The sequence below is a fragment of the Oryx dammah genome, unplaced genomic scaffold, assembly GCF_014754425.2.
Source record: "Oryx dammah isolate SB20612 unplaced genomic scaffold, SCBI_Odam_1.1 HiC_scaffold_5, whole genome shotgun sequence".
Classification (NCBI taxonomy): Eukaryota; Metazoa; Chordata; class Mammalia; order Artiodactyla; family Bovidae; genus Oryx; species Oryx dammah.
Genome location: NW_024070189.1, coordinates 102,482,398 through 102,504,982, shown reverse-complemented (window position 1 = coordinate 102,504,982; position 22,585 = coordinate 102,482,398). Strand labels below are relative to the sequence as shown.

Sequence of the window (22,585 nt, the reverse complement as noted above, 5' to 3'; positions counted from 1 at the left end):
GGGGCAGCGAAAAAGAGTAGCTAGGGATGTGTGTTGATGTAACAGATATATTTTTTGCCTAGTGAACTCCTAGTCACCCTTCAAAACCCCAGCTCCAATGTCTCTCCTTCCTATGAAGAACCTTCATTTCTCCTCTGGCCTCCTCTAGTACTGATGTCTCCCCCTCTGGCTCATCCCTGCCCCCATGGGACTAGGGACTCTGGCTCTTCATCCCCAGGACAAGGAGGTTCTCAGGGGTCCCAGCACTGTGAATATCTGGAAAAAGGAGATTTGCTGAATCACGAAATCCCAAAGTGTTTATTAAGTGAGTTTTGATGTAGCACCATTCACAGTAAGGCAAGATTCTTGATCCTGGGGCAGAATTTTGAGTCTGGGCTTCGTAGAATAGGTAGAAGTAGTGGCTTTGCTGAGTCAGGGATCAAAAACAAGGACAGGTTTGATTTCGTTCTTCTTGCACCAGCTCCCTCCCAGGACACTGGTTGTCAGTCACTTCAAGCGGACTTCCTTGGACAGGTCAGCTGTGAGTTGGCAGACATCTGGCTTCTGGCCCTGGAGAAGGTGGCCATGAGTTGGGGTCCTGAAAGGAGACCCTACCCTACCTCCACCAACCAGATCCCTCCATTCCCTTCCTGGCTTACCTGGTACAACCGGCAGACAAGGTGTAGGAGATGTTCCTCGTCTTCCATGTGTTCCTGAACAAGCAAGACAGGGGGTTAAAAGTTCCACTGGCCCCCAGTGTGGCCCTTGCCTCCTGCCTCCCAGATCAATGTACATGCCCATCAGCCTGGTCCCTGCCGGGGGGGCCCCAAGAGTTCTTACCCCATTGACGACGACCCAGGGCACGTATTGGTGGGGTGGCCGCAGAGCGTCTGTGAGCTGAGCGTTGACGTGCAAGAGCTGCATGCCACGGTTTCCCGTAGCACACTCCATGATGGAATCCGGGGACACCTTTGGCGCATAGATCTGCAGGCACTGAGGGCAGGTGGCGAGCTGGTCAGCAGGGGCATTGCTTCAGCTTCCTCCCTGTTATCTCCCCAACGGTCCTCCTTCTAGCAACCCCCAGTCCCCCAAGCCCAGTTTCTGCTTCCTTACTGCCAACAGGAGACAGTCAGGTTTCCAGGGATGCAGCAAGGCTCCTAAACAGCAAGTGCTTAACACATGCCTGAGTGGAGGCCCCCAGGGCAGGGGCTCAGGCTGTCTCCCAGAAGACCAGACCTGCAGCCCCACCCCTGCAGTGTTTTATTTTCCCCAGAGCATCCGTACTTGCTGTTCCCTCTGCCGGGAGCACTTTTCCTCCTCCTTCCTCTGAGTCTCCTGAGTGTTCCCTCCTCCTTTGCACACCCCCAGCCACACTATGACTCTGCAGGGCTGGGAGGTGTCTCAGGGAGGCTTCCAGTCTCTTGGGTGGCCCAGATGCTTGATGAATAAATAAACAATCAGGGCAGATGAGTCACCCTTTTGGGAGTTCTTTTTCATAATCCTCCAGGAAGGGAGGTGGGCCAGGTGTGTCATCTCCATACCCCAGAGAAGGATCACTGTCTGTGTCCTTGTATATTCCTGTTCAACCAAGCCCAGCTCAGAGGCACCTTGTCCAGGAAGCCCTCCCTGATCTATCAGGCAGCCCCGCAGAAGATCTTGGTTCCTTCCATTCAGAGACTGAATCTTTGAGAAAGGAGGCTATATTCTTGGGACTGCACAGCGTGGCAGTCGGGGCCAGGACTTGAGCCTGGGTCTGTCTGGATGCAGGGAGGCCAGGGCCCCCCAACCCAGGCTGAATGAGGGGTGTTACTCACCGGCTTCAGATTTTGCTCCATGTCATTCATTTCCTCTAGGCAGACAATGGTCAGGATGGCCATTTTCTGCTCCAGCTGGTCCAGCAGGCAGGCCTGGGGGTGGAAGCAGGCAGGCAAGGATGTGAGTGGCTCAGAGCACCCTCCACCCCAAGGACCACCCCAGGAATAATCACGAGGTGTCCACCAATCAAGCAGAGAACAAACACAAGATTAAATGGAGGCTCACAGGCAAGGGACAGAGCTGTCTGCAATCCCTTCTGAGTCACGATTTCACCTTCCTTATCAGGGCAGTCGCCACAGCTTCTGTGCCCCTCCCTTGGGAACTGAGGGAGAGGAGAGCTGCTCACCTCCACTTTGTTAAGCATGCACTCCCGCTCACCATGCTGGCATGTGAACTCCCACTTGCCGCTGACGTTTCTTTCCTGAAAAGCAACGAGGTGAGTGCTGGCTGACCCCTCCCCCAGGCCTCCTTCCTGTGGCCACGTGCCTCCATTTCCCGGTCCCCAGGCACCTGAGCGTTCCCATAGGGCACTAAGGTGACGTTGAGGATTTCCCACACCATCAGCCACGTCGGGAAGAGCTCTCGGATCAGGAATTCCCGGCAGCCAGGGCACAGCGCCTCGTAGTAGAGGCTCACGTTGACCAGCGGAACATCAGGCTTCTGGGGCGACGCCTGCAGGCACAGCTCACCAACCTGCCGGGGAGGAAGGGGTGTGAGTCAAGTTAAGCTCTCTGGCAGGAAGGAAGCTGCAGACAGTAGGTGTTCTATCTCCCAGGTGGGAGTGTGATGCTGAGGCTTCACCGAAAGCCTAAATCTTCCTAAATATCAGTCAGATTGCATGATGGATGTGACACAGATTTGCAAACAGTAGGCAGTTAATGGAGGCACAAGGCTTGCTTTCCTCCAGGGATGAAACTTCTTACCCAGGGGGAGACAGGGTGGGAGAATTCATGGCCTTCACCCGCCTGGGTCACTGCGGTCAGCCCTGACTTCCAGGGGTGTGTATCTCCACCGCCTGCCCCTTCTTGGCCACTTCATCCCCTCGAGCCATGGCCCTGGGCTGAGCAAGGACCTACACCTCACTGACTCCTTATTTATTCTTCCTCTCCGCCAGCCCGCTGAACTCCTCCCAAGGCTACTGCAGAGGCGGCGCCTAATAGGTGCTGACTTCCGGCTCCAGCTGAGGGGTGACGGCGGCCTTGTCTGTGAGCAAGTGGTTTAGCCTCCGGGGCATCTGTTTACTCCGGACCACAAAAACGCGTGCTCTCCCCGGAACGAAACGCACCCTCGATGAATGCCCGTGGCCAGGGGCCGGCGGCTCAGCTAGTCTGGGATTCCTTCCCCTGGCCTAAAAGAGGGGACTCTGATTCTCGCTCCAGATGTACACAGCTGGTGCTCAGTGCCCCTTGGGGGGAGGAGGGAGTTGCGGGAGGATGGGGTGGGGGACAGCTGAGGGACTCGGACTCCAGATGGGAAAGCGAAAGGGAAAAGAAAGTATGGCCAAAGGGCCGGATTGAAGGGTGGGGTTGGGGAGGGGGTCGCCACCCCCCTCCCCCCGGGGAGCATCCTCTCCGGACCCCGGTGGTCCCCGTCGAAGTCGGGGGGTGGTGGGAGGAGAGGAGCGGCCGGCCCCCCAACCTGGGCGCGGGCCCCGGCTGGCCCAACCGCCGCGTCGCCGACGCTACCTGGCAGGGGGCCGCCCCCTCGGGGAGCGCTTCCAGCGAGGACCGCCGCGTTGCGGCGGGGACCTCCGGCGGCAGCAGCAGCAGCAGCAACAGGAGCAGGAGAGGCGACGAGGCCATCACAGCGGCGGCGAACGCGAGACGGCGGGGAGCCGTGGCCCCGGGAAGAAGCGCCTTTAACTCGGCGGTGGCCCGGCCCCCAGGCGGAACCCGCCTCCCGGTGCCCACGCCCCTCGGGGGCCCGGGCGGGTGCCTCTGGGTATCTCTACTTTTCTCTCTGGGTCTTTCTTCCCATCCCAACCCCACCCCACCCCATCCTCCCCCACCCCCCGCCAGGTGCTGGGACCCCAGTCACCTGAACAACGCGCTGGCCTTCCGTCTCCCCCAACCCTTGCCCGCAATCAGCCCGGCCCAGCCTTGTGAAGCTGAGGCTGAGCACCTCGAGCAGAGGTGAGGTGGGGGCTTAGAGACAGAGAAACAGAGATGGAGAGATAGGAGGTCTCTATGGGGGCCGTTAGAGCAGTCCTGCCCCGGCCCGCTGCAGCCCTCCACCCCCACCCCAGTCCTAGCCCATGGACCCGACTCTCCGACCTCCCTACCCTGTGTTCCCATGGGAGGTGATCCTTGGCACCGGAGTGGGCAGCCAGGCCCCCTCCCCTAGCTTGGCCCATACCCCTCCTCATTCCCAAGCTTCACCCCTCCCCCTCGCAGGCTCCCCAACCCAGACAGCGTGGTCTCGTGGGGCTGACTCAGGCTTGACCACAGGGCCAGAAAGCAGAAGCCAGTGCTGGGAGGGGCACCTCACTTCTCTTGGCACCCCCATCTCTGGCTGGAGGGTGGGAAGAGAAAGTTGGTCTTCCTTCTTGCCACTCTCCTGGGCTTGAGGAGGGGTGCACCCCTGCCCTCTGCCAGCTCCTTTGGTAGAAGAGAAGCCTGGGTTGGAGCAGTCATTACCTGAAGCCTGTATGGTGTATTAATACATGGGATGCGGGACTGGCCCTGTAGGACCCAAATCCAGGGGAATCAGGCAGACTCAGGTTTTCTCCAGGACTGTGCTGGACACCTCAGGTGATGAAGCCCCAGCTTCTCCTTTTATTAAGCAGGAGAAGTGAGGTTTAGGGACTAAAGCTATCATGAAGGGCTCAGAACAGAGGGAGCATTGCCCCAGGCTGGGGGTAGGGTGGAAGGTGTTTGCAGGACGGCAGACTGGGCAGAGAGAGTAACCCAGATAAAGGCTTGGAGGCTGGGAGTGTTGGGGATGGAACCAACACACTCAGACTTTGCAAGGCAAAGATTTGGGCCCCATGGGAGGAAACGCTCCCCACCCTTGCCTGGAAATCAGTCCAGCCCCCAGCTCCACAGCCCATGTCCCCCGCCAGTTCTGGGGAAACCCCAGCCCACATGGCCACACTCATAGCAGCAGGTTCGGGAGCTGGGGTTCCCCTGAAGTCCCCACAGCTGGACTATCCCACCTCATTCTTTTGAACCCTTCGCAGAACCCCTTTCCTTCGTGAAGCTTCTGCAAGGCTAAGCGACACGGCTTTGGGGAACTCAGTCTGTATTCCGTCCTGTACTGGGCTGAAGAAATAGCAATAAATATAATTGCTACAATTTTTCCAGTGGGTATTAAGCACCAGCTGTATTTGGAGGAATTCCTAAAGGTAACCTCACCCATTTGAGCATGAAATCCTCAGAGATGCCCAGTAGAGACTGTTGGCCCTACTTGGTAAGAGGAAATGGGACTGGAGATGGGAGGTGACGTTCCCAAGGAGACACAGTTGGTTGAGTCTGAGACCAGCTAGAGGTTATATGGGACGTTCTCTTCTGTGCTCAGGCTCCACCCGGCTGGGCTCACAGGACTGAGGTGAGCTTTACCCTGCTTCCACTCATGCCGTGGGTGAAGCCCTCAGTGGGGGCAGAGTCGGCTGGATTTAGAGGGTGCCTCCTGACTGGTCAGTCACTCAAGTGGGGACAGTGCTTGGGGAGGACTGGAGCTTTGAGGCCCAGGAAGGTAACTCCTGTCCCTCTGAGAGCCCAGGGGAGAGATGGATCAGACAGCGGCTCCTTCATCCCTGGGTGCTGTCTCAGCCACATTGGGTCCGGACAGGTGTGGTGGGCTGGGGAGGAGAGGAGGTTTGCAGCCTTGGGCGTGTGTGAGGGGAGGGTTGAGACAGGGACCCTGGGGAGGGCAGGGAATGGTGACTGAGTCTGGGTCAGTGCCACCATGAGGACCCAGCTCAGTGTCTCTAGAGCAGGCTCCACCGGCCAGGTGTGGAGAGAGGGGCTGACACTGAGGGGATCCAGGACACAGGAGGCCCCTCTGGGTGGCATGGGAGGGGGTGTGACAGTCTTTTCTGCCTGGCCATGAGGAAGCTGCACATTAGAGGGGTGGCGATTTTCTGGGGGTAGGGATGGTGGCTGAGTGTCGGAACTCAAACTCAAACCTGGGAGCTGTGGTCTGGGGTCCCTGCAGCAGAGGTTGGGGTCTGAGCTTCTCTGCCGTGTGACCTCAGGCAGGTCTCAATTTCTCTGCACGTGAGCAATCTAAACTACAATGGAGAGGTAGGTGGGGGAGGGGACAGGGGTTGGCAGCCTTCATTTGGCAGCCCAGAGCTGAAGTGTGTCACTGAAAACAGAAGCATCCATCGATTTCAATGTTTTATATCCATATCAGTATCAACGTACCATACAAAACCCGCCTGCCAGCCTAGCCAGACAGGCAGAAAAAGGGGGTTGGGGTCCGTGGGTGGCATAGAAAATCAGGGCTCTCGTTCCAAAAGAGGAGAGAAAAGAGGGCTTTAGGTACACTTAAGGAAAAATAAAATCAGAGCCCAACATGATGGAGAAGCCTTAAGTCTGTGTTGACTACGGTGCTGTGGGCAGCGTTATGTGCCGGCTGCCCAGAGGTGCTGGTGGCCTCAGTTCCTGGGAGGCCTGGGGTCAGCCTGTGAGTTTATTTTTAATTATTTTCTTTTTCAGGGGTACTTCTTGGCAGCAGCCCCACGGTGGGGGCAACCTGGGGCCGGGTTTCACTTCAGGGTTTGAAGGGGAAGTTGGGGTCTATGGGGCAGGTCCCGCCTGGCCCCAGACGTCACGGCTGAGGTTCTTGGAAGTGGCCAAGCGAAGTTCCTTCCTGCCCTGACCCCAGGTCTATGGCTTAAAAATCGGGGCACCCAGGCGGGGGCCACGCAACCCAGGGGCCTCTGTAAACACGGCAGGTGCAGCCAGGTGGGGCTCTGGGGACCCCCGGAGGCCCGTGGGGGACAGGGCACAAGGTTGTGGGTGGCCAGAGCCGTTGGAGGGCAGTGATTATGGGGGCAGGGGCTGTGGAGTTGGGGAGGCGGGACCCCCAACACGGATACACAGAGACGGGGAAGGGGAGAGAGAGAGAGGGGATGGACAGATGGAGCTAGAAAGAGACAGAGTGACAGCGGGGGACAGCAAGAGACCCAGATAAAGATGGAGAGAGAGGCAGACACAGAGGAGAGACTGAGACAGAACTGCAGAGAGAAAGAGAAAAACAGACACACCTGGAGAGATTCACACAGAGACAGGCGGAGGAAACCCAAGGAAGAGACAGATTAGAAAGACAGAGTCCAGACGAGGTGGCCACCGCAGCCTCCGGCCGGGGCGCGGCTCCACTCTGGGCCCGCGGGCCTGCTCAACGCGCAGCGGGCGGGGGCCCAGGCCCGGGGGCGCGCACGGGGTGAGCGAGCGTGACGGTCAGCGCGTCGTTGTGCTGCACCAGGGAGGCGTGCTGGTAGTGGAGGACGAGCTCCTTCAGGGACCCGTACAGGTTGTAGGGCTCCGCGAAGCCGAAGCCCGTGGCCGTGCGGTAGATGACGCAGTGCTTGGTATCGCCGTCCACGCTGCAGGGGGCCAGACTGGGTCAGAAGGGCGCCCACCCTCGCAGGCTTTCCCAACTCCACCCCACAACTCCTCTTAGGTGACCCCGTCCGGGACCCCTACTTCCCCATCTCCTGGGTGCTGGCTGCCGACCTGGCCCCAACCCTGCCATCTCCTGCTTTGATCCTGCCCCAGCTTCCTCCCCTGTTCCCAAGAACCCAGGGGTTCTTCCCGGCTGTCTCCCAAGGAACATACAGCTGGTGCTCAGTGAGAGCCCTAAGAAGGAATGGGTGGATCCCCCTCCCAACATTCAGCCATTCTCAGTTCCCAGGCCAGGCACTCACACCACAGAACAGGCGTAGCAACCCCGCTGGCTGCTCTCACGGATGAGGAAGGTACCGTCCCGCTTGCCACTCAGCATTTCCTCAGCTTGGGTGCGGTTGATCTTGCCTACATACCATGTGCGTTCCTCGTGGTGGGGGAGGTCATCCTCATCCTCCATCAGCGAGTACTGGCTGTGGGGGAGGCAGGGAGGAGCCCTGGTCACTTACTCACCAGCCTCCAAGGTCCCTCTGTCACCTGGACAACGCTCCTTCCCTGGTGAACTCCTATTCACCCTGCAAAACCCACAAAAAACGGCCCCTCCTCTAAGAACACCCCTCCACCCCCTGCCCCGCCTGAAGTGGTCACTCACTCCTCAGTCTCGTTCTTGATCCCCAACCATTCGTTGATTTTCTTCTGCCGGGCACCTTTCTGAGTGAGCCACCTGGAGGGAAGAGGAAAGGTGGGCTCCTGCTGCTTGGCTGGGAGGGGAACAGAGGCTGCAGCTAGGAGCCAGGCTGGAGACAAGGGCTGACCAGAGTAGGTTTTGGGTGCAGTACCCCCGGTTGCCACAAGGGGTCAGCCTCGGCCAGGGCAAGGACAGCTTCAACCCAGGTGGATGCCCCAGGCATGCCAGGGAACCCCGCTCCGCCGCACCGCCCCCCCCATTTATTGTTTCTGTTAACACTTTTTTGAGACCCCAGACTGTGTCATCACAAGGTGCTATCAGCATCAGAGGCTCAGTCCAGAGGGCTGCACGTAGTGTGCCTTTGCACATGGCAGCTGTCCTGAACCTTAGTTTCCCCCACCTGCGAAAGGGAAACTTCACAGTATTTCAGAGGACCAAGCGAGCTAATGTATGCACGGTGCTCAGCGCACACTAGGTGCACACAAGCGTCAAAGGCCCAGGTGGGAGGGGGAAGCCTCAGAAACGGGATCTTGGGCGCAGGCTGGGCACTGCATGCCAGGTCACGGAGTAGGCATTCATGGAGCGGATCCTGTCGGGGGCTCCCAGTGACTCAGCCGTGTAGCAGCAGTGCTCCCATTTCACAGCTGAGGCTGAATGGAGCTGCTGTACAGGGACCCCCTTTTTTGGCAGCACCATGCTTAGTTCCTCGGCCAGGGATCAAACCCGTGCCCCCTGCCATGAAGCACAGTCTTAACCACTGGATCACCAGGGAAGTCCAAGAGCCCTTCTGAGTGGGCCAGGAGGGGCCTGATCAAAGGGGAAGGGGGCTGGTGGACAGAGGAGGGGGTAGGGAGGTACATGGGACTCCCTGGTGGAGAAAGTGAGTGAGATACAGGCAGAGGTCACCCCTCCAGGTGCCCCTGCATTAACGGGGGGGACCCCCCAGGCGAGCAAAGAGCCAGGCACTCACACAAGGTACTGGTCTCGGATCTTGCGCAACTGCATGAGGTCTGGCTTGAGGCTGTTCATGCGCTTGTCGATCTCTCGGTTGTCAGAGGCCTGTGCCCGCAGCTCCTGCTCCAGCTTTGTGCGGCTCTCATGGATCTCGGCAATGCGAGACTTGAGCCGCTCCGAGTTTAGCAGGATCCTGTGGGAGGAGTGGCTCAGAGGCCTCAGACTGGCTCCCAGTCTCTAAGCCTCTGGACAGGCTGCTTCCCTGAGTTCTCTTTCTCGGAAACTCCTATTCATCCTTCAAAGTCCACTTCAACTGGCCCTCTCTCCCCGCTGGAAGCCAGGCTGCCCACCCTGTTCCCTTTCTTTCTCCACTTGAGCTGTGCTGGAGCAGGGTGCGGTTGGGCAGAGAGGAGGAACTGGGCTCACCTCTGCATTTCCTTCTCATTGCCCTCACGTCGGAAGCGCTCCAGATACTCCTTGCTGCACTTCTCCTGCGTCTGGCCCTGCTCTTCAAAGATCTTGATGGTCTCATTGAAGGCTTCGATGGCTGTGCGCTTCATCTGCAGTTCCTGGAGAGGGGGTAAGTCTGAGCACCTCCTGGGCCTCCCGGCAAGGCCCTCATGAGAGGTAAAGGCAGATCCCAATTCTGATATGGAGACATTGCTCGAGCTGGTCCCTCCACCAGGTGCACTGTTCCTCCAGCTGCACCGAAGGAACTCCTATTCAGCCTTCAAAGCCCACATACCCCAACCCACTCTTCTTTTAGATTCTCCTTTGGGCATCTTACAAAACAACTGGGTGCATAAGCGCTGCTGAGAATTAATGATAAATCTAGTTACTACAGTTCATGGAGCTCCTTCTCAGGGTAGATGCTGCACCAAGCCCCTTTCATGCATCCTCTCATCAAACCTCCCAACAGCCTATACAAAGTCAGAATTGTTAATGGGGAAACTGAGGCCCAGGAGGCCTAAGCCATTTCCAAGGTCATGATGCTCCTGATCCCAGACAGTTGTCCTGTCCACTAAGAACCTCAGGTAACCTGTCTCTAGAAAGGAGACAAGAAAGAGACTGCTCAGAGATTACAGGGGAGACAGAGAAACTCCCTGATGGAGATGGGATGTTCAATCTGAATAAGTTGCATCTCAACTTACAAAAGAAGTTTATTAACACAGTCCTGGAGTGATAAAACCTTTCCCCACTTGCCTGTTTTTAAAAGATACTGCTCTTTCCCATGACCTCCTGACCCTTTGTCTTAGGCAACTCTTGGTGAGGTGGTTACCATCATTTTGATAACATCCAGGTTGAAGGGGATGGAGAAGAAAAGGAACTGAAACTCATGGTCCCAGTTTCCAGATGGAGAGACTGAGACCCAGGGGCTCAACCAAGGTACCTCCCATGGCTCAGCCGCTCGTGAGGCTGCTTGGTACCTCCTCATCTGTGTTTTTGTTTGCTTTTAGAATCATATATATTGATTTCTGGGCTTCCCTCATAGCTCAGTTGGTAAAGAATCTGTCTGCAGTGCAGGAGTCATGGATTCAATCCCTGGGTCAGGAAGATCCTCTGGAGAAGGAAATGGCAACCCACTCCAGTATTCTTGCCTGGAGAATCCCACGGACAGGGGAGCCTGGCGGGCTACAGTCCATGGGGTCGCAAGAGTCAGACACAACTGAGCGACTAAACCACCCCTGCATTGATTTCTGTGTTTTCAGGGCAGTCCCTGGTGCGAAGAGCCTGCTCTGTGACCTAGAAGTGGACATCTGGCACTGCGACCTTAGCACTGCCCTCCGTGCCTAGGCCTCCTCGGGGAGTGCTTGCCAGTGGTACCTGGGAGGTGCGCGTGTACTCCTCATAGAGTTGGTCATACTCGCGGCTCTTGTCCTGGTACTGCTGGTGGTAGACCTTGAGCTGGGCACCCACCGCCTCCACACTGTCCTCCTTGACGATCTGGTCCTGGGAATACCCGGTGCCATCAGGCAAGCTACCTGGGAAACAGGCCCAGTGCCAGCCGGGCACTGCCAACCCCCACCCCCAGCGCCCACCGCAGCCCCCAACCTGTTGGTACTTGGACACTGGGTAGAGGAGCCTCGTGTCCAGCTTGGCGTTGTACTGGGCCAGTGACTCGTGACGGTAGTGGGTGATGAGGTCCACGACAGAGCAGAAGGTGAGCGGCTCCGAAAAGCCGTAGTGCCCGTCTCGGTGGAAGACCTTGATCAGCTTGTTGTTTCCGCCCGTGGGGGGGGGGGGGGGGGGGTCAGTGCCCAGCAGGAGGTCCATCCGTGTGCCACTGCCCGTGCGGCCCCCAGTCCTCTGACCTGAGTGGCCCCCTCCCACCCCTCACCCCTGGACTCCCTGAAGGGATGGGCCCCCACCTGAGGGTCAGCGTGTACTCTCCCTGGATCTTGCTGGAGGCATCTCGGACCAGGAAGGTGCCATCGGGTGTGTCCCGCAGTTTCTCGTTTACCTCCTCCCTGTGGAGACAGCCGGGATGGGGGCTGCCCGCTGGGAGACCCTGCCCCTTGGGTTCTGAGGCCTCGCCCAACAGTCCTACCTGGAGATGTCACCCCAGTACCACTCGGCGTCCTGCAGGGAGGGTGGGCTGCTCCCATTGGCCAGGCCTGTGGGGGCTGGCTTTGTCTTGGGGGGTTTTGGTGGCAGTGCTGGGGGACAGGAAAACAAATATGCATTGAGCACCAGCTGTATACCAGGGTGAGCTCCCCTGGCAACTGAGCGTGCTGATACTGGCAGGGCCCCGAGTCAGCATTCCCATCCCCAACAATAAGAGCTAATTCAAGGGGGTGGGGGTCACCTGGGGGGGCAACCTCCTGCTCCTCCAGATGTTCCTGAAGCAGCTTCTCCACCAGCAGTGCAGGAAAGTCGGGGGTGGGCTCGGTCCTAGGGGGAAGGGGAGCGTGGTGAGTGCTGGTGTGCACATGGCCTTGTGTGTACTTGCACACCTGGCAGGAGGTATGTGTGAGAGCACGCGAGTGGAAGAAGGGTAGATGCTGCGGGCAGGCGTGGGAGACCCACTACTGTTTCTGTACATGCAGCAAGCGATGGGTAAGTGCTCATACAACAAACAACAGGAGGGAAGCAGAAAGGAAGTACAGACACAATCCACTTGCCTGCTCTCTGGTCCAAGCCCCTTCGCCTTGTCCCCAGCCCTGATGGAGTCTTCCTGGAGCTCAAGTCTCACCCACAGTTATCCTTCCTAGCCCGCCCATCACGACAGCTCTGGCCTCTTCCCCATGGGACCCTGATCCACACTCCGCCCTCCTTTCTAGACCCCTCTGGCTACGTCTCCAGCCACACCTTCCTCTAGAGCCCCGCCCCCCAGCATCGGCCTCTCACCCGTCGGGCGCGCCCCCTGGCGGCGGAGAGGGCGGCGGTGGCGCGCGCAGCAGCAGCGGCCCGAAGGTGGCGCCCAGGGCACGGACCGCGGGGCCCGGGGCGGGGGCGCGCCCGGCCACCCGGCCCAGGTGCTGGAGCAGGAAGCGCAGCGTGAGCGCATGGTGCAGTGGCAGAGTCGGGGGCTCCAGCGCCGGCCCCACGGGCCCCGCAGCCTCTGCAGACAGATGGCCAGGGTTGGGTGAGCCAGAGCCTGAGCCCGCCTGCCCCAATGCCTTCCCCAGCCCGGGCTTCCCGCCAGATTTACCCCGCAGGGCTCGGTGTGCCTCGGCCGCAGCCTCGGGTGTCACGAGGGGCGCCGGCAGCGCCAGCAGGAAGCTTTTCACACCATCTGACAGGGCTGCCGCATCCCACTGCTCCACATCACTCAGGGACCAGTCTGTGGGTGCAAGGGGGATACCTCGGTCCAAGGCGGGCAGAGGGATGGGACACATCCGTCCAGGGCAGGTTCCTTTCCCACTCACCCATTGAAGCTTGCCCTCACCTGTGCGCATGGCGGGTGGCTCAGGCCTGTAGCTGTCCAGCCCTGGGGGGAAGGGATGGGGTAGGTCAGCATCACCCTAGGTGACAAGGCCAGCTCTCAAATGCTGCCTCTACCCCATGTGGGGTCTGGGGTGGCTACTCAACCTCCCAGAGGTGAGAGCAGAGGGAGGGGAGGGAGATGGTAGCAGAGGGCAGGGCAGATGCTATGAAGGGGTCCACTTCCCTAGGGGGTTATTCCTTCCCCAACTCAACATGGAGACCCGGGGCATCCAGATTCAGCCTCTCCATGCAACCTGAGCCCAGGGAAGAGGATGAGCTGCCCATCCCCAGAGGCAAGCAAGCAGAATCCAGGGGCTGCAGCCAGGCCAAGGCTCACCTGTCCGTTCAATGGCCTCCACCAGCTTCACCAGGATAGGGGGAGCCACATCAGGGGGGGAGAACTGCTCGGGGAGGTCAGGGAGTGTCAGGCCTGGCAGGAGGGGACACAGTGTTGGCAGGGTCCCTAGAAGGACCCCAGCCCAGTCTTTGCCTGCTGCATCTCAGCCCAAGGGTCTGGCATCCGGCCCACCACCCTGGGGGAGACGGAAGGCCCAGCTGGGATGGCTGAGCTGGTGGGACACAACCTTGTGGGTTTAAAAGGTCAGTTCACACAACTAGATGCGAGGTGGAGTAGGTTGAGCAGTGTCAACCAAATGAGATGTCCACTCCCTAATCTCTCAGGTATAATTAAGGATTTCACAATGAGACCATCTTGCATTAGGAGTCCTAAACCCAAGGACTGGTGTCTTTATAAGAGAAGGCCATCTGAAGAGAGAGGCAGAGATTGGGATGATGTAGCAATAAACCAAGGTATGCCTGGAACCCCTAAAAGCTGGAAGAAGCAAGGAAAGCTCCTCCCTTAAGGTCTCTGGAGAGAGCACAGCCCTGCCCACACCTTGGTCTAGACTTCTGGTCTCCAGAACCATGAGAGAACATGCTCCCGTTGTTTGAACGGCCACTGGCTGTGGCAGTTCATTACAGCAGCCACAGGACACTCATCAGCAGGTTTAGGACTCTGCTGTTGCTTGCTGGGCAACCTCGGGCACAGGACCTACCCTCTCTGTGCCTTGGATCCTGCAACTGAGAAACTGGTCAATGGCATCATCTCTCCTTTCTTAGCGGGAACAACAAAGCAGTTGAAAAGAATAAAAGGAAAATATCTCATCGTGGTCAGGACATCTCATCCCAAGAAAATTTCTCCATTTTCTAAGTCATTTGTTTTTAATGTCCCCCCTTTTAAAAAATGCTGAACCCCTTCCCTGTCCCAGCCCCCTGCTGGCCCCACGTTTCGCCCCACCCAACCTTTTGTGTTCAGGCGCTCTCTGTCGGCACAGCCACCATTTGATGCAGCTTTGGCCCTTGGTGGGGACGCCCTGGCACACAGCAGGGGCAAGCCAGGGCCTGTGGGGCCTCCCTGAGTGATGGGCCAGGTGGTGCTTGAGCTGCAGAAAGGCCCAGCTGTGTCAAAAATGCAAAAAAAAAAAAAAGAGCAAACAAGGGGAGGTGGGTGACATCCGGCTGGTAAGGGGGCCACAGTTCTGAAACTCCACTCTGAAATTTGCCTGTCTGCAACGCAGGGAGGGAGATCCCATTAGAATAGGCGTCACCCCCCATTTTAAGGATGAGAAACTGAGTTTCAGGAAAAGAGCAAGCTCCCCTAGATGCACAGGCTGGTGGGGGCCCAGGTGACATCAGGGCTGGGCACGCAGCTCTCTGTGCAGAGCTGCATGGAGGGAAGGCAGGCAGCTACAGCGTGTTGCCTAGTGATCCTTGGAGGGTCAGGGCTCGAACAAAAGGACCAATACCACCCCCCCCATTTCCAGATGAGGAGACCGAGGCCTGGAGAGGGCTGGCCCCAGCCCATGTCACATTGCCCTGGGAGACTGGGAGGGCGGAGCTGGGTGGCCGCCTGGGAGTGGGGATGTGTGTGGTGGCTGGACCCAGGCCAGGCAGAGGAGGGAGGCGGCTGTTACCAGGGGGAGAGGCAGACTCTGGCGGAGAGCCCGGATGGGGCCGCCTCCTGCTCCTCCAGGCTGAGGCGGGACACAGGCACAGGCTCTGGAGACACCAGATGCTGCAAAGCCCAAGCCTGCAGCATGCCGCCTCGGCACCCCGCCATCCCACTCCATGCTGTGGGGACTCTGGGCTGACCCTCTTTGGGCATCAGAGTCCCTTGGGCACAAAACCAGGCGGGCCATTGGGAGGGGCCATGGTGCCTCTCAAGGCTTTGGTCTTCACTGGGTGACTCCCTGAGTGAGTGGTTTGACTTCCTGGCACCTTGGTCTCCCCACGTGTACACGGGGCCACGCTGGGCCACCATGAGTGACGAGGCAGACCATGCTAGGTGCTCAGCACTCATCGGCCTCCTTCCTACAACTTGTGCCTCGGTTTCCCTGCCCAGCATACAGCCTGGCATGCAGTCACAATGTATGTTCAGCGCCCTGGTTCTCCACTCCCAGCATGCTCTTTGGAGGGAGGGGTGGCCGAGGGTCTCTTTGAAAGGGATGGAGCATCCTCACACGCCACTGTGCTGCGTGGCCTCGACTGAGTAGCCCACCTTTGGGCTTTCTGGCTCCCATCATTCTGGAAATCAGAAAACCAGGGTTACAACAAAGGGGGGCGGGTTTCTCAAGGGATTCCGTCTGCAAACCACAAGATGAAGTTAAATTGAGCCTCTGAATCTTACTGGACACTCCCTATTGTCTTCAAAACCAATCCCATGAAATCCAAGGGGAGGACCCTGCCCCTTCCTCACTCCGCTCCACTTGTCAGGGCTGGTTCCCTGAACCTGCTGTGACATTCCCTCAGGGCCTTTGTCTTTGCTATGTCTGCTGCCTTCTCCCCCTACTCTCTGAGAGGCGTCTTTCTCTCGGCAGCTGTCATCACTTGATCACCTTTTTCTCACTTCTTGAACCAGAAGCCCTGTGAGAGCAGGGCGAGGCTAGTGTGTCCGCCTCTGGGTGCCCAGCCACGAACTGCACCCAGCCCTCCATAGCACTGTAATTGACACCTGCCCCAATCAGATATCCTCATTCCTCCTCTCCAGGGAGAAGCACCATCGCCTCATGGGAAAGAGGAAACTGAGGGTCTGTGGGCACTCTCGGTTTCCCTCATCCCTGCCAGGGGCCCAATCTGCTGCTCACCTGGCTCAGGGGGCCCGTCTCGGGGCCTGGCGGGCAGTGGGCGGGGGCCACGTGGGCGAGGGCCAGGCCGGGCCAGGGCCACGGGCCCCAGGAACTCCACATAGGTGCCAGGGAAGTCGCCGCGTTGCCGGGTACGCTCATTGAGGCCAGGCATCCAGCCGACGCTCTGCGGGCAGCGCTCATTGCCCTCGGCCACGCCCAGCGCCTGCAGGGCGGCCCTGCTCACCACCAGCACATCACCCGGAAGTAGCTCCAGGTCCTCCGGCCGCTCCCGGCGGAATGGGTACAATGCACGGTATTGGAAGCCCTCAGGGCCAGCCATGGCTGGTAGGGTGGGGTCTGGATGGTCAGGTGGCTGCTTGGGGCCCCAGTGGCCCCATCAGCCCAGGGTGGGGGGCTGGGAGGGTCCGATGGATGGGCTTGGGGACTCAGGCTTCAATTTCCACCAAGAAGTTACAGGCGACCACCTGGGATGCTCACGCTTTGCTTCCCACCATTATTTCACGACCCTAACAAGGGTCACTCGTTGCTTGTTCCACCATTCGTCAACTGGTGGGAGGGGGTCGGCAGCCTGATCTCAGGTCACTCAGCTGCTGCGTCCCCCCTCAATCCGTAGGGCGGGGCCAGGTTGCTCACTCCCTCACATGGGGGGCCATCGGCTCCCGAGGCTGGCGGCTCTTCCAGCTGCGCCAGGCGATGGGGCCGAGGGCACAGGCTGTCACCATGCTCGGCTCGGGACACCGACCTAGGGGGAGAGGGCCGGGGCAGCATGAGTTGGTTTGAACTCCTGCCACCCTCAATTCAGAGCCAAACCCAAATCCCAGGTTAGAATCCCCTAACTGGGTACCCTTGGGTCAGTCCCTGCACCTCTCTGGGCCTCTGTTTCCCCAGCTGTAAAATGGGTGAATAGCCCTCCCTTGGGGTTGTTGGGCGCAGAGCTCCCAAGAATCTGCCCTGAGCATACTGCAAGTTCAGTAAACAAGTTCTTCTTCGTCCCTGTTAGAGATGGGGAAACAAAGGCTCAGAGTAGGCAGGTCTCTGTTGGACCATTCAGTGGGCCAGGAAGCCAGGACTGAAAAGCTCAGAGCTGCCCATTTTCACAAGGCCCAGGATGCATCCATCCCCAGTGGCCAGTTAAACCCTGAATGCTCAGGGCGTAATGTGCAGGGTGTAATAGGTGATGGTGTTCAGCGTGCTGTGGAACCCTGAGGAGGGGCTGGGATGGCTGAGCGCAGGAAGAGGCGGCAGGGGCCAAAAGGGATAGGGAATGAAATCCAAGCAGATGTCATATCACAAGCAAAGGTGAGTCTAAGCAAATGGATCTCTGATCTCTGCAAGGGGAGGAGAGAATGGGGCGCTGCGGGGGCGGGGGGGGGGGTCCCTGACATGTCTCAGCTTCAGGCCCACAGTAGGTACTTAAAACAGAAGAGGGTTGGTGGGAATCCAAGAGGGCCTTAGCCCCAGAATAGACATGGAGCTGGGAAAGGGTAGAAGGAAGGAGGGCACTGCAGCTGCCAAGCGGGTGGCTGCTGTATGCAGGGGCAATGATCACCCTCAAGGAGTCACCCATCTCGGAGACACAGCCCAGCACAGACACATTCTCAATCACAGCCCTGCAGGTTGGGTCTTCCTGGGAGATTGGGGGTGGGGTGGGGTGGGGGGGGCGGTGCTTTTCTGAAAGGCGGTTCCTCACAGAGGACAGGAGGAGCGCTGGTCAGAAAGACTAGTACAGGCAAAGGCTTGACAGCAAGAAATACTTGTCAAGAGTTCAGGGTGGCCTTAAGAAAGCCACAGGCCAGGCAGGGCCTTGGAGGCCAGGTAGAGGGTCAGGCTTTATCCGTCGACCATGGGGAAACGCTAGAGGTGTCCAAGTACTGGGCACAAGCTCCACATTCCAGGACGCCCCAACATATCCACTCCCTGGCCCCTGGCCCCCCATTCTACAGATGGGGAAACTGAGGCCCAGGGACAGGGACGTCCAGAAAACCGCCTGAATCCGCTTGCCTGCCCGCCTCCGCGCCCCGCCGTGCACACGTTTGCACACGCCCCGGTGTGCGCGCCTGGGAACCAGCGCTCCCCGAATCCAAGAGGCGGGGTGGAGGGGCCAGGCTGGGGGCTTGGCGGAGGATGCAGGGCCTGCGCGTTCACGCGTGTGCAAACGCGCACTCGGGCCTGCGTGGACCCCAAAGCCCAGCTCGGGGGCCGGAAGCGCAGTCGACCCTCTACCGTCTTGCACCCCACCACCCCACTTTGCCCCACACAATGCCTGGGCGCCCCCTCTTTACTGCTCGACGCCCCACTCCTGGCAGGGCCTCCCTCAATTCAGGGCCGCGGTTCCAACCCCTTATCTCTGCCTACAGTTCGCCGTTCCACCCTCATCTTCCAGGGCAGGCTGCACCAGGGCCAGGTCGAGCTCGAGGCCTCCCGCTCCCTGCGGCCCCCAGTTCCCGCGGGGCCCGATGCAGCCCTGCTCGCGTTCCGGCTTCCACCACGGCCCGATACTCTGCCTGGGCGCCCCGCATCTGAGCGCACCCCAAACCTCGCCTGCCACGCGGACAGCTCGCACTTACCTGGTCGTAGCCGCCACCGCAGCCGCCGCGGCCACCGTCACGCCGAACCGAGCCAGACCCGTGGCTTCACCGCGGCCGCCGTCGCCGCAGCCGCGGGATCCCCGCCTCCGCCGCTGCCGCCGCGGTTCCGAACGGTCGGGCCCGCCCCCCGGCGGAAATGGCCGAGTGCATTCGGGCCGGGCGGGTGATCTGGGGCCGAGGCGGGGCCAGAGGACGCCCGAGTGCTTCCGGAAAGAGCCGAACGTACTCCCGCGGGACTGGAGGGGAACGTGGGGGGAACGTGGCCGGAGACAGCCGATCATTTCCGGAAACAGTCGAACACAATCGGGTCAGATGTGTCATTCTCAGGCTGGACTCGGCTAGACTCGGCTGTACTGAGATGCCTGAGATTCCGGAAACGGCCGAGCGCTCTCCAGCCGGACTCGCAAAACAGGCTGGGCCCCGAAACTTCGGAAACTTACTGGAAAGAACCAAGTGTGCTTGGCCCCAAATGAGGCCCTGAGAACTTAGATCCAGAGGCGACTACCCACTTCCGGAGACTGCCGAGGCAGGGACGGCTCCCGAGAGCAAGTGAGGTGGCCCTGAGCTCAAGGAACTGAAGGTGGCATCTAGGTGGAACGGGCTCGCCACAGAAAGCTGAACGTTTCAGGAAACAAGCTGAGGGCCGAGAAGGGATCAGGCTTCAAAGCCGGGGTTTCCATGGTAGCCCAGAGCGTCTAGAAACAACTGAACTAACTCGCGGGCGGAGAACTACCCCAATGCCAGCCCACAGGCGTACGACTGTTTCCGGAAAGAGCCGAAGACACTCGGAAACAAGGGGCGTGGCTAAAGCTTTCCGACGCTTCCTAACACTTCAGAAGTAATCTGAACGCACTCAGGCTGGGTTCCGACGTGGTGAGGGGAATTTTAGGGCACAGCCCAAGCGAAGACCAGTATAAAAAGGTCACAAAGATGGTTTACTTGTTTATTATCACAGCTTCAAGGCCCAGACGGTGTCTGTAGGAAGTTTTTAGGGACAGAGCCCATGATAGGTACTCAACCGGGAGAGGGTAGCAGGAGACCTGGATCAGAGAAGGCATCAAGAAGGATCTCAATGGTGAACTCCCAGCAGCCTTCAAAACCCACTTCAGGCGACTTTGAGCCAAGGGTCTATTTTCATCCGACCCCCACCCCACTCTTCCCTTACCCTTTTCTCGGCCCCTCAGAAATCCAGACATCGGACCTCCTCTTTGTAAATGTGAGCTTTTATTCACTGTCAGCTCCAGGATGGAAGGCGGGAGCAAAAGTCATGCACAGCCTTGATCTAGCTCCAACACCAGGCAGTGCTGTGTGGGTGTCTCCGGAAGGAATGCAGAGTGGGCTGCAGAGCCTGGAAAGGGCCCTTATCATGTGGGACACAGCCATTACGTTAGCCATCTCCCAATGGAAAACGGAGGCTCTGAGATGCCCAGTGGGTCACACAGCATTTCAGGGGAGAGGGTTGGAGCTGGAGTCTGCTGTATCTGACAACAGATTCTCCACAGCTCCCTTGACAATGCCCAGGACAGGGGCTGGCTGCATGACTCTTACCAGGAAAGTGTGGGGCATGTCTTTGCCCCTTGCCAGGCCTTAGTTATGGGGAGGACAACACTACCTCCAGCCTTCTCAAGGCTGACTGAGGGAGAAGCCACAAGTAAAAGCGCTTGGCATACAGTAGGTGCTTAATAAATAGTCATTAGTATTAGTTTTGTAAACACAAGGAAACTGAGGCACAGAGTGGGGAAGCCATTTTCCCAGAGCCAGTGAAGCCAAGATTGCAACTTGGGCCTCACTGTCCCCCAGCTGGATTTTCTTACTCGGATTTCATCCCAGCAAGGCTGTGACATATCAAAGGCACCTCCCAGGGGGTGTTTCAGACACATCATGGTCAAGTTCTCACCCTGGTAGGCATCAAATACAAAAAATTCTTGTCCAGGGTGGACATTCTTCCCCTACCCTGGCAGTGCCCTTTGAGGCCTCTGCCTCCTGGGGCATCAGTGTCTGCCTGTGAAGTGGATGACTCCTCTGTCTATATTTGGTGAACTTCTACTCATACATCAAAGCCCCAGTTCCCACAACCCCTAAGCCTATAGAACTGGAGGCAGACTCTAGCAAGGCTGGCCTAGAGATGGAAGCCATGATAGTGGCAAGTGGCCTGCAGAATCCAGTCCATCATCAGAATTACTTTGTTTTGTGGTAGAGGGGAATTGTCTACAGACTCTCCAAGTCATCCAAACTGGGCCTGGACTGATAACTAGGCTGCATCCCTTCAAATGTATGGGTCTTGAGTCAGGGATGGGATCAAGTAACACACACACAAAAAACTTTAAAAGAACAGAAAAACCATAAAACATAAACACGCATTGACTTGTCCAAAGTGCTTCCTTCTCAGCCCGGGGTTGGGGCAGGGTTTACAGATGGGTCCCAGGTGCCTGGGGCAAGACCTGGGCAACCGCCTTACGGTGGCGACTCAGTCTGACTGTCGCTTATAAAAAGTAATAAATTAGTTGCAGGGATTTGCTGCTATTTACAATGCCACCCTAGTCTCCCATTCCTGCCCCTACGGGCCCCTGATAGACCAGCTCCAGAACATGGAGGAGGCACTGTCTACACCTTCCGGCAAGAACCGCGATGGCCTCTCTTCTTTCAGACGTCAAAGGCTGGTGGCTAAGTCTCCACCCAGGTGTCAGTTTATGGAAAACACATTCCACAGAAAATGCACTGACTGCCAGGCCAGGGGGAGGCCAGGTAGATTAGTCTTTCCCAGAGGGTCCAAGGGCTCCTGACACAGCCTCAGCGCCCTCCACGGCAATTTGCGGCACCAAGGTGGGTGGCCCAGTGGCTTCTTCCAGTGGCTCATCAAAGCTCACCTCCTGCACGGCCTCTTGCTTCTTGAAGGAGTCTCGGCGCTCAGACAGATGCAGCCGTCGCATGATCACCAGCTCAGACTCCGGCCCGCGGCTGCGGCGCCCCAGATCCCCCTCCAGTCGCTCACCTGTACCCAGCTTGTCAGCTGACTGGCCTCGGCGCAGCCTTGGGGACCGGGCAGGCACAGGCGGGTGCCCTGGCAGGGGTGAGGGTGAGCGGGGTGGGGGCGCGGGCACAAGTGGGCAGGCCAGTGGGGAGGGTGGGATGCTGCTGGTGGACTTGCGGCGGCCGGCTTTGGGGCGAGGTGGCCCGAGCTTGGCGGCCAGGCCATGCAGGGAGCTGGGGCGGGTGTGGCCAGCGGCAGCTGGAGATGCAGGGCTGCTGGAGCTTGGGGATACACTGGGTGGAGACGCTGTGTCTGCGGGTGACAGGGGAGGGTCAGGCCACCAGTCTCAATGTCCCAGCCTCGAGGTGGGGTCCTGGGACTGACTGCAAAGCCCATATCATTTCCAGGCATGTGGTCACCTATCAGGCCTGGTTTTCCCTTTGTTTGCGCAGGTTCTTCCTTTGGCTTAGATCTGGTAAACTCCTATTCAACCATCAAAGCTCTAGCACCTTTTCACCCACTTCTTATCTAAATGTCCCAGCAAATCATTCGGCCAAAGGTACCTGTCCACTGTCCATCCCATGAGCCATCCACCCACTGGTCCAGGAATTTATCCAATAAGGGCCCTGCCTCTGCCTCTACCCTCTCTCCACCCCTACGCCTCAGCCTCAGAGGATGTCTGGTCTAAGGAGGGCAACAATGGCACAGATAACCCCAGCCCCTTGAGGTCAGGGTAGGCTAGAGGGAGAGACAGCAGTGGGGTCCTCAGAAGGCAGGGAGGGCTTCCTGGGAGAACACCTCTGTGGCTCTCCTCTAGGATGCCTTCCTTCCTCTGTGGACTGCCCCAGCCTGTCTCTCTCTCCCTCTAGACTGATGCTAACCCAGTGGAAACAGGGGCATCCATCTCTGGCTGTCTGTCACAGGCTGGGGAACCTCAGGGGGACCAT

At 58.6% G+C, this 22,585-nt stretch overlaps 3 protein-coding genes across 17 annotated transcripts in view; all 3 read right to left on the bottom strand.

The window, feature by feature from the left end:
• Positions 1 to 280: 280 nt before the first annotated feature.
• IFI30 (IFI30 lysosomal thiol reductase) lies at positions 281 to 3,654 on the bottom strand. Its single transcript, XM_040241147.1, has 7 exons — positions 3,480 to 3,654; positions 2,305 to 2,487; positions 2,141 to 2,215; positions 1,794 to 1,886; positions 820 to 972; positions 639 to 692; positions 281 to 549 (listed from the first exon to the last, which is right to left on the bottom strand). The coding sequence occupies exons 1-7, from the start codon at positions 3,594 to 3,596 to the stop codon at positions 487 to 489; spliced, it is 738 nt and encodes a 245-aa protein (XP_040097081.1). The 5' UTR covers positions 3,597 to 3,654; the 3' UTR covers positions 281 to 486.
• Positions 3,655 to 6,121: 2,467 nt separating this feature from the next.
• On the bottom strand, positions 6,122 to 18,749 carry PIK3R2 (phosphoinositide-3-kinase regulatory subunit 2). 2 transcript variants are annotated; one of them, XM_040241101.1, is made up of 17 exons: positions 18,647 to 18,749; positions 16,077 to 16,821; positions 14,236 to 14,391; positions 13,271 to 13,363; positions 12,896 to 12,937; positions 12,659 to 12,790; positions 12,355 to 12,568; positions 11,813 to 11,898; positions 11,555 to 11,663; positions 11,375 to 11,474; positions 11,059 to 11,238; positions 10,831 to 10,956; positions 9,433 to 9,575; positions 9,023 to 9,199; positions 8,017 to 8,088; positions 7,667 to 7,837; positions 6,122 to 7,345 (listed from the first exon to the last, which is right to left on the bottom strand). In XM_040241101.1, the coding sequence occupies exons 2-17, from the start codon at positions 16,396 to 16,398 to the stop codon at positions 7,138 to 7,140; spliced, it is 2,331 nt and encodes a 776-aa protein (XP_040097035.1). In that variant the 5' UTR covers positions 16,399 to 16,821; positions 18,647 to 18,749; the 3' UTR covers positions 6,122 to 7,137. The 2 variants fall into 2 exon arrangements, with proteins under 2 accessions (XP_040097035.1, XP_040097036.1); XM_040241102.1 differs by lacking the exon at positions 14,236 to 14,391.
• Positions 18,750 to 19,869: 1,120 nt separating this feature from the next.
• The window catches only part of MAST3 (microtubule associated serine/threonine kinase 3), a 41,493-nt gene continuing 38,777 nt past the window's right edge, over positions 19,870 to 22,585 (bottom strand). For 11 of the 14 annotated variants that reach the window (XM_040241087.1, XM_040241079.1, XM_040241078.1 and 8 more), the window contains one exon: positions 21,418 to 21,950. In XM_040241087.1, the coding sequence (XP_040097021.1) occupies positions 21,418 to 21,950 (533 nt within the window). Of the gene's footprint in view, positions 21,951 to 22,585 lie in introns of all 14 variants that reach the window. The other 3 variants (XM_040241088.1, XM_040241092.1, XM_040241077.1) reach the window with 2 other exon arrangements.

Bases quoted from the DNA above. Each gene is read 5' to 3' on its own strand.
- PIK3R2 (XM_040241101.1), bottom strand. From the start codon at position 16,398: ATGGCTGGCCCTGAGGGCTTCCAATACCGTGCATTGTACCCATTCCGC. The intron at 12,791-12,895 runs GTGAGGGCAAGC...TTGCACCCACAG, and splicing joins GCCACCCGCCATGCGCACAG to ACTGGTCCCTGAGTGATGTG. The intron at 11,475-11,554 runs GTAGGACTGTTG...CTGTCTCCACAG, and splicing joins TACTGGGGTGACATCTCCAG to GGAGGAGGTAAACGAGAAAC.
- IFI30 (XM_040241147.1), bottom strand. From the start codon at position 3,596: ATGGCCTCGTCGCCTCTCCTGCTCCTGTTGCTGCTGCTGCTGCTGCCG. The intron at 2,488-3,479 runs GTAGCGTCGGCG...CCTCCCCGGCAG, and splicing joins AGGGGGCGGCCCCCTGCCAG to GTTGGTGAGCTGTGCCTGCA. The intron at 550-638 runs GTAAGCCAGGAA...CACCTTCTCCAG, and splicing joins TTGTCTGCCGGTTGTACCAG to GGCCAGAAGCCAGATGTCTG.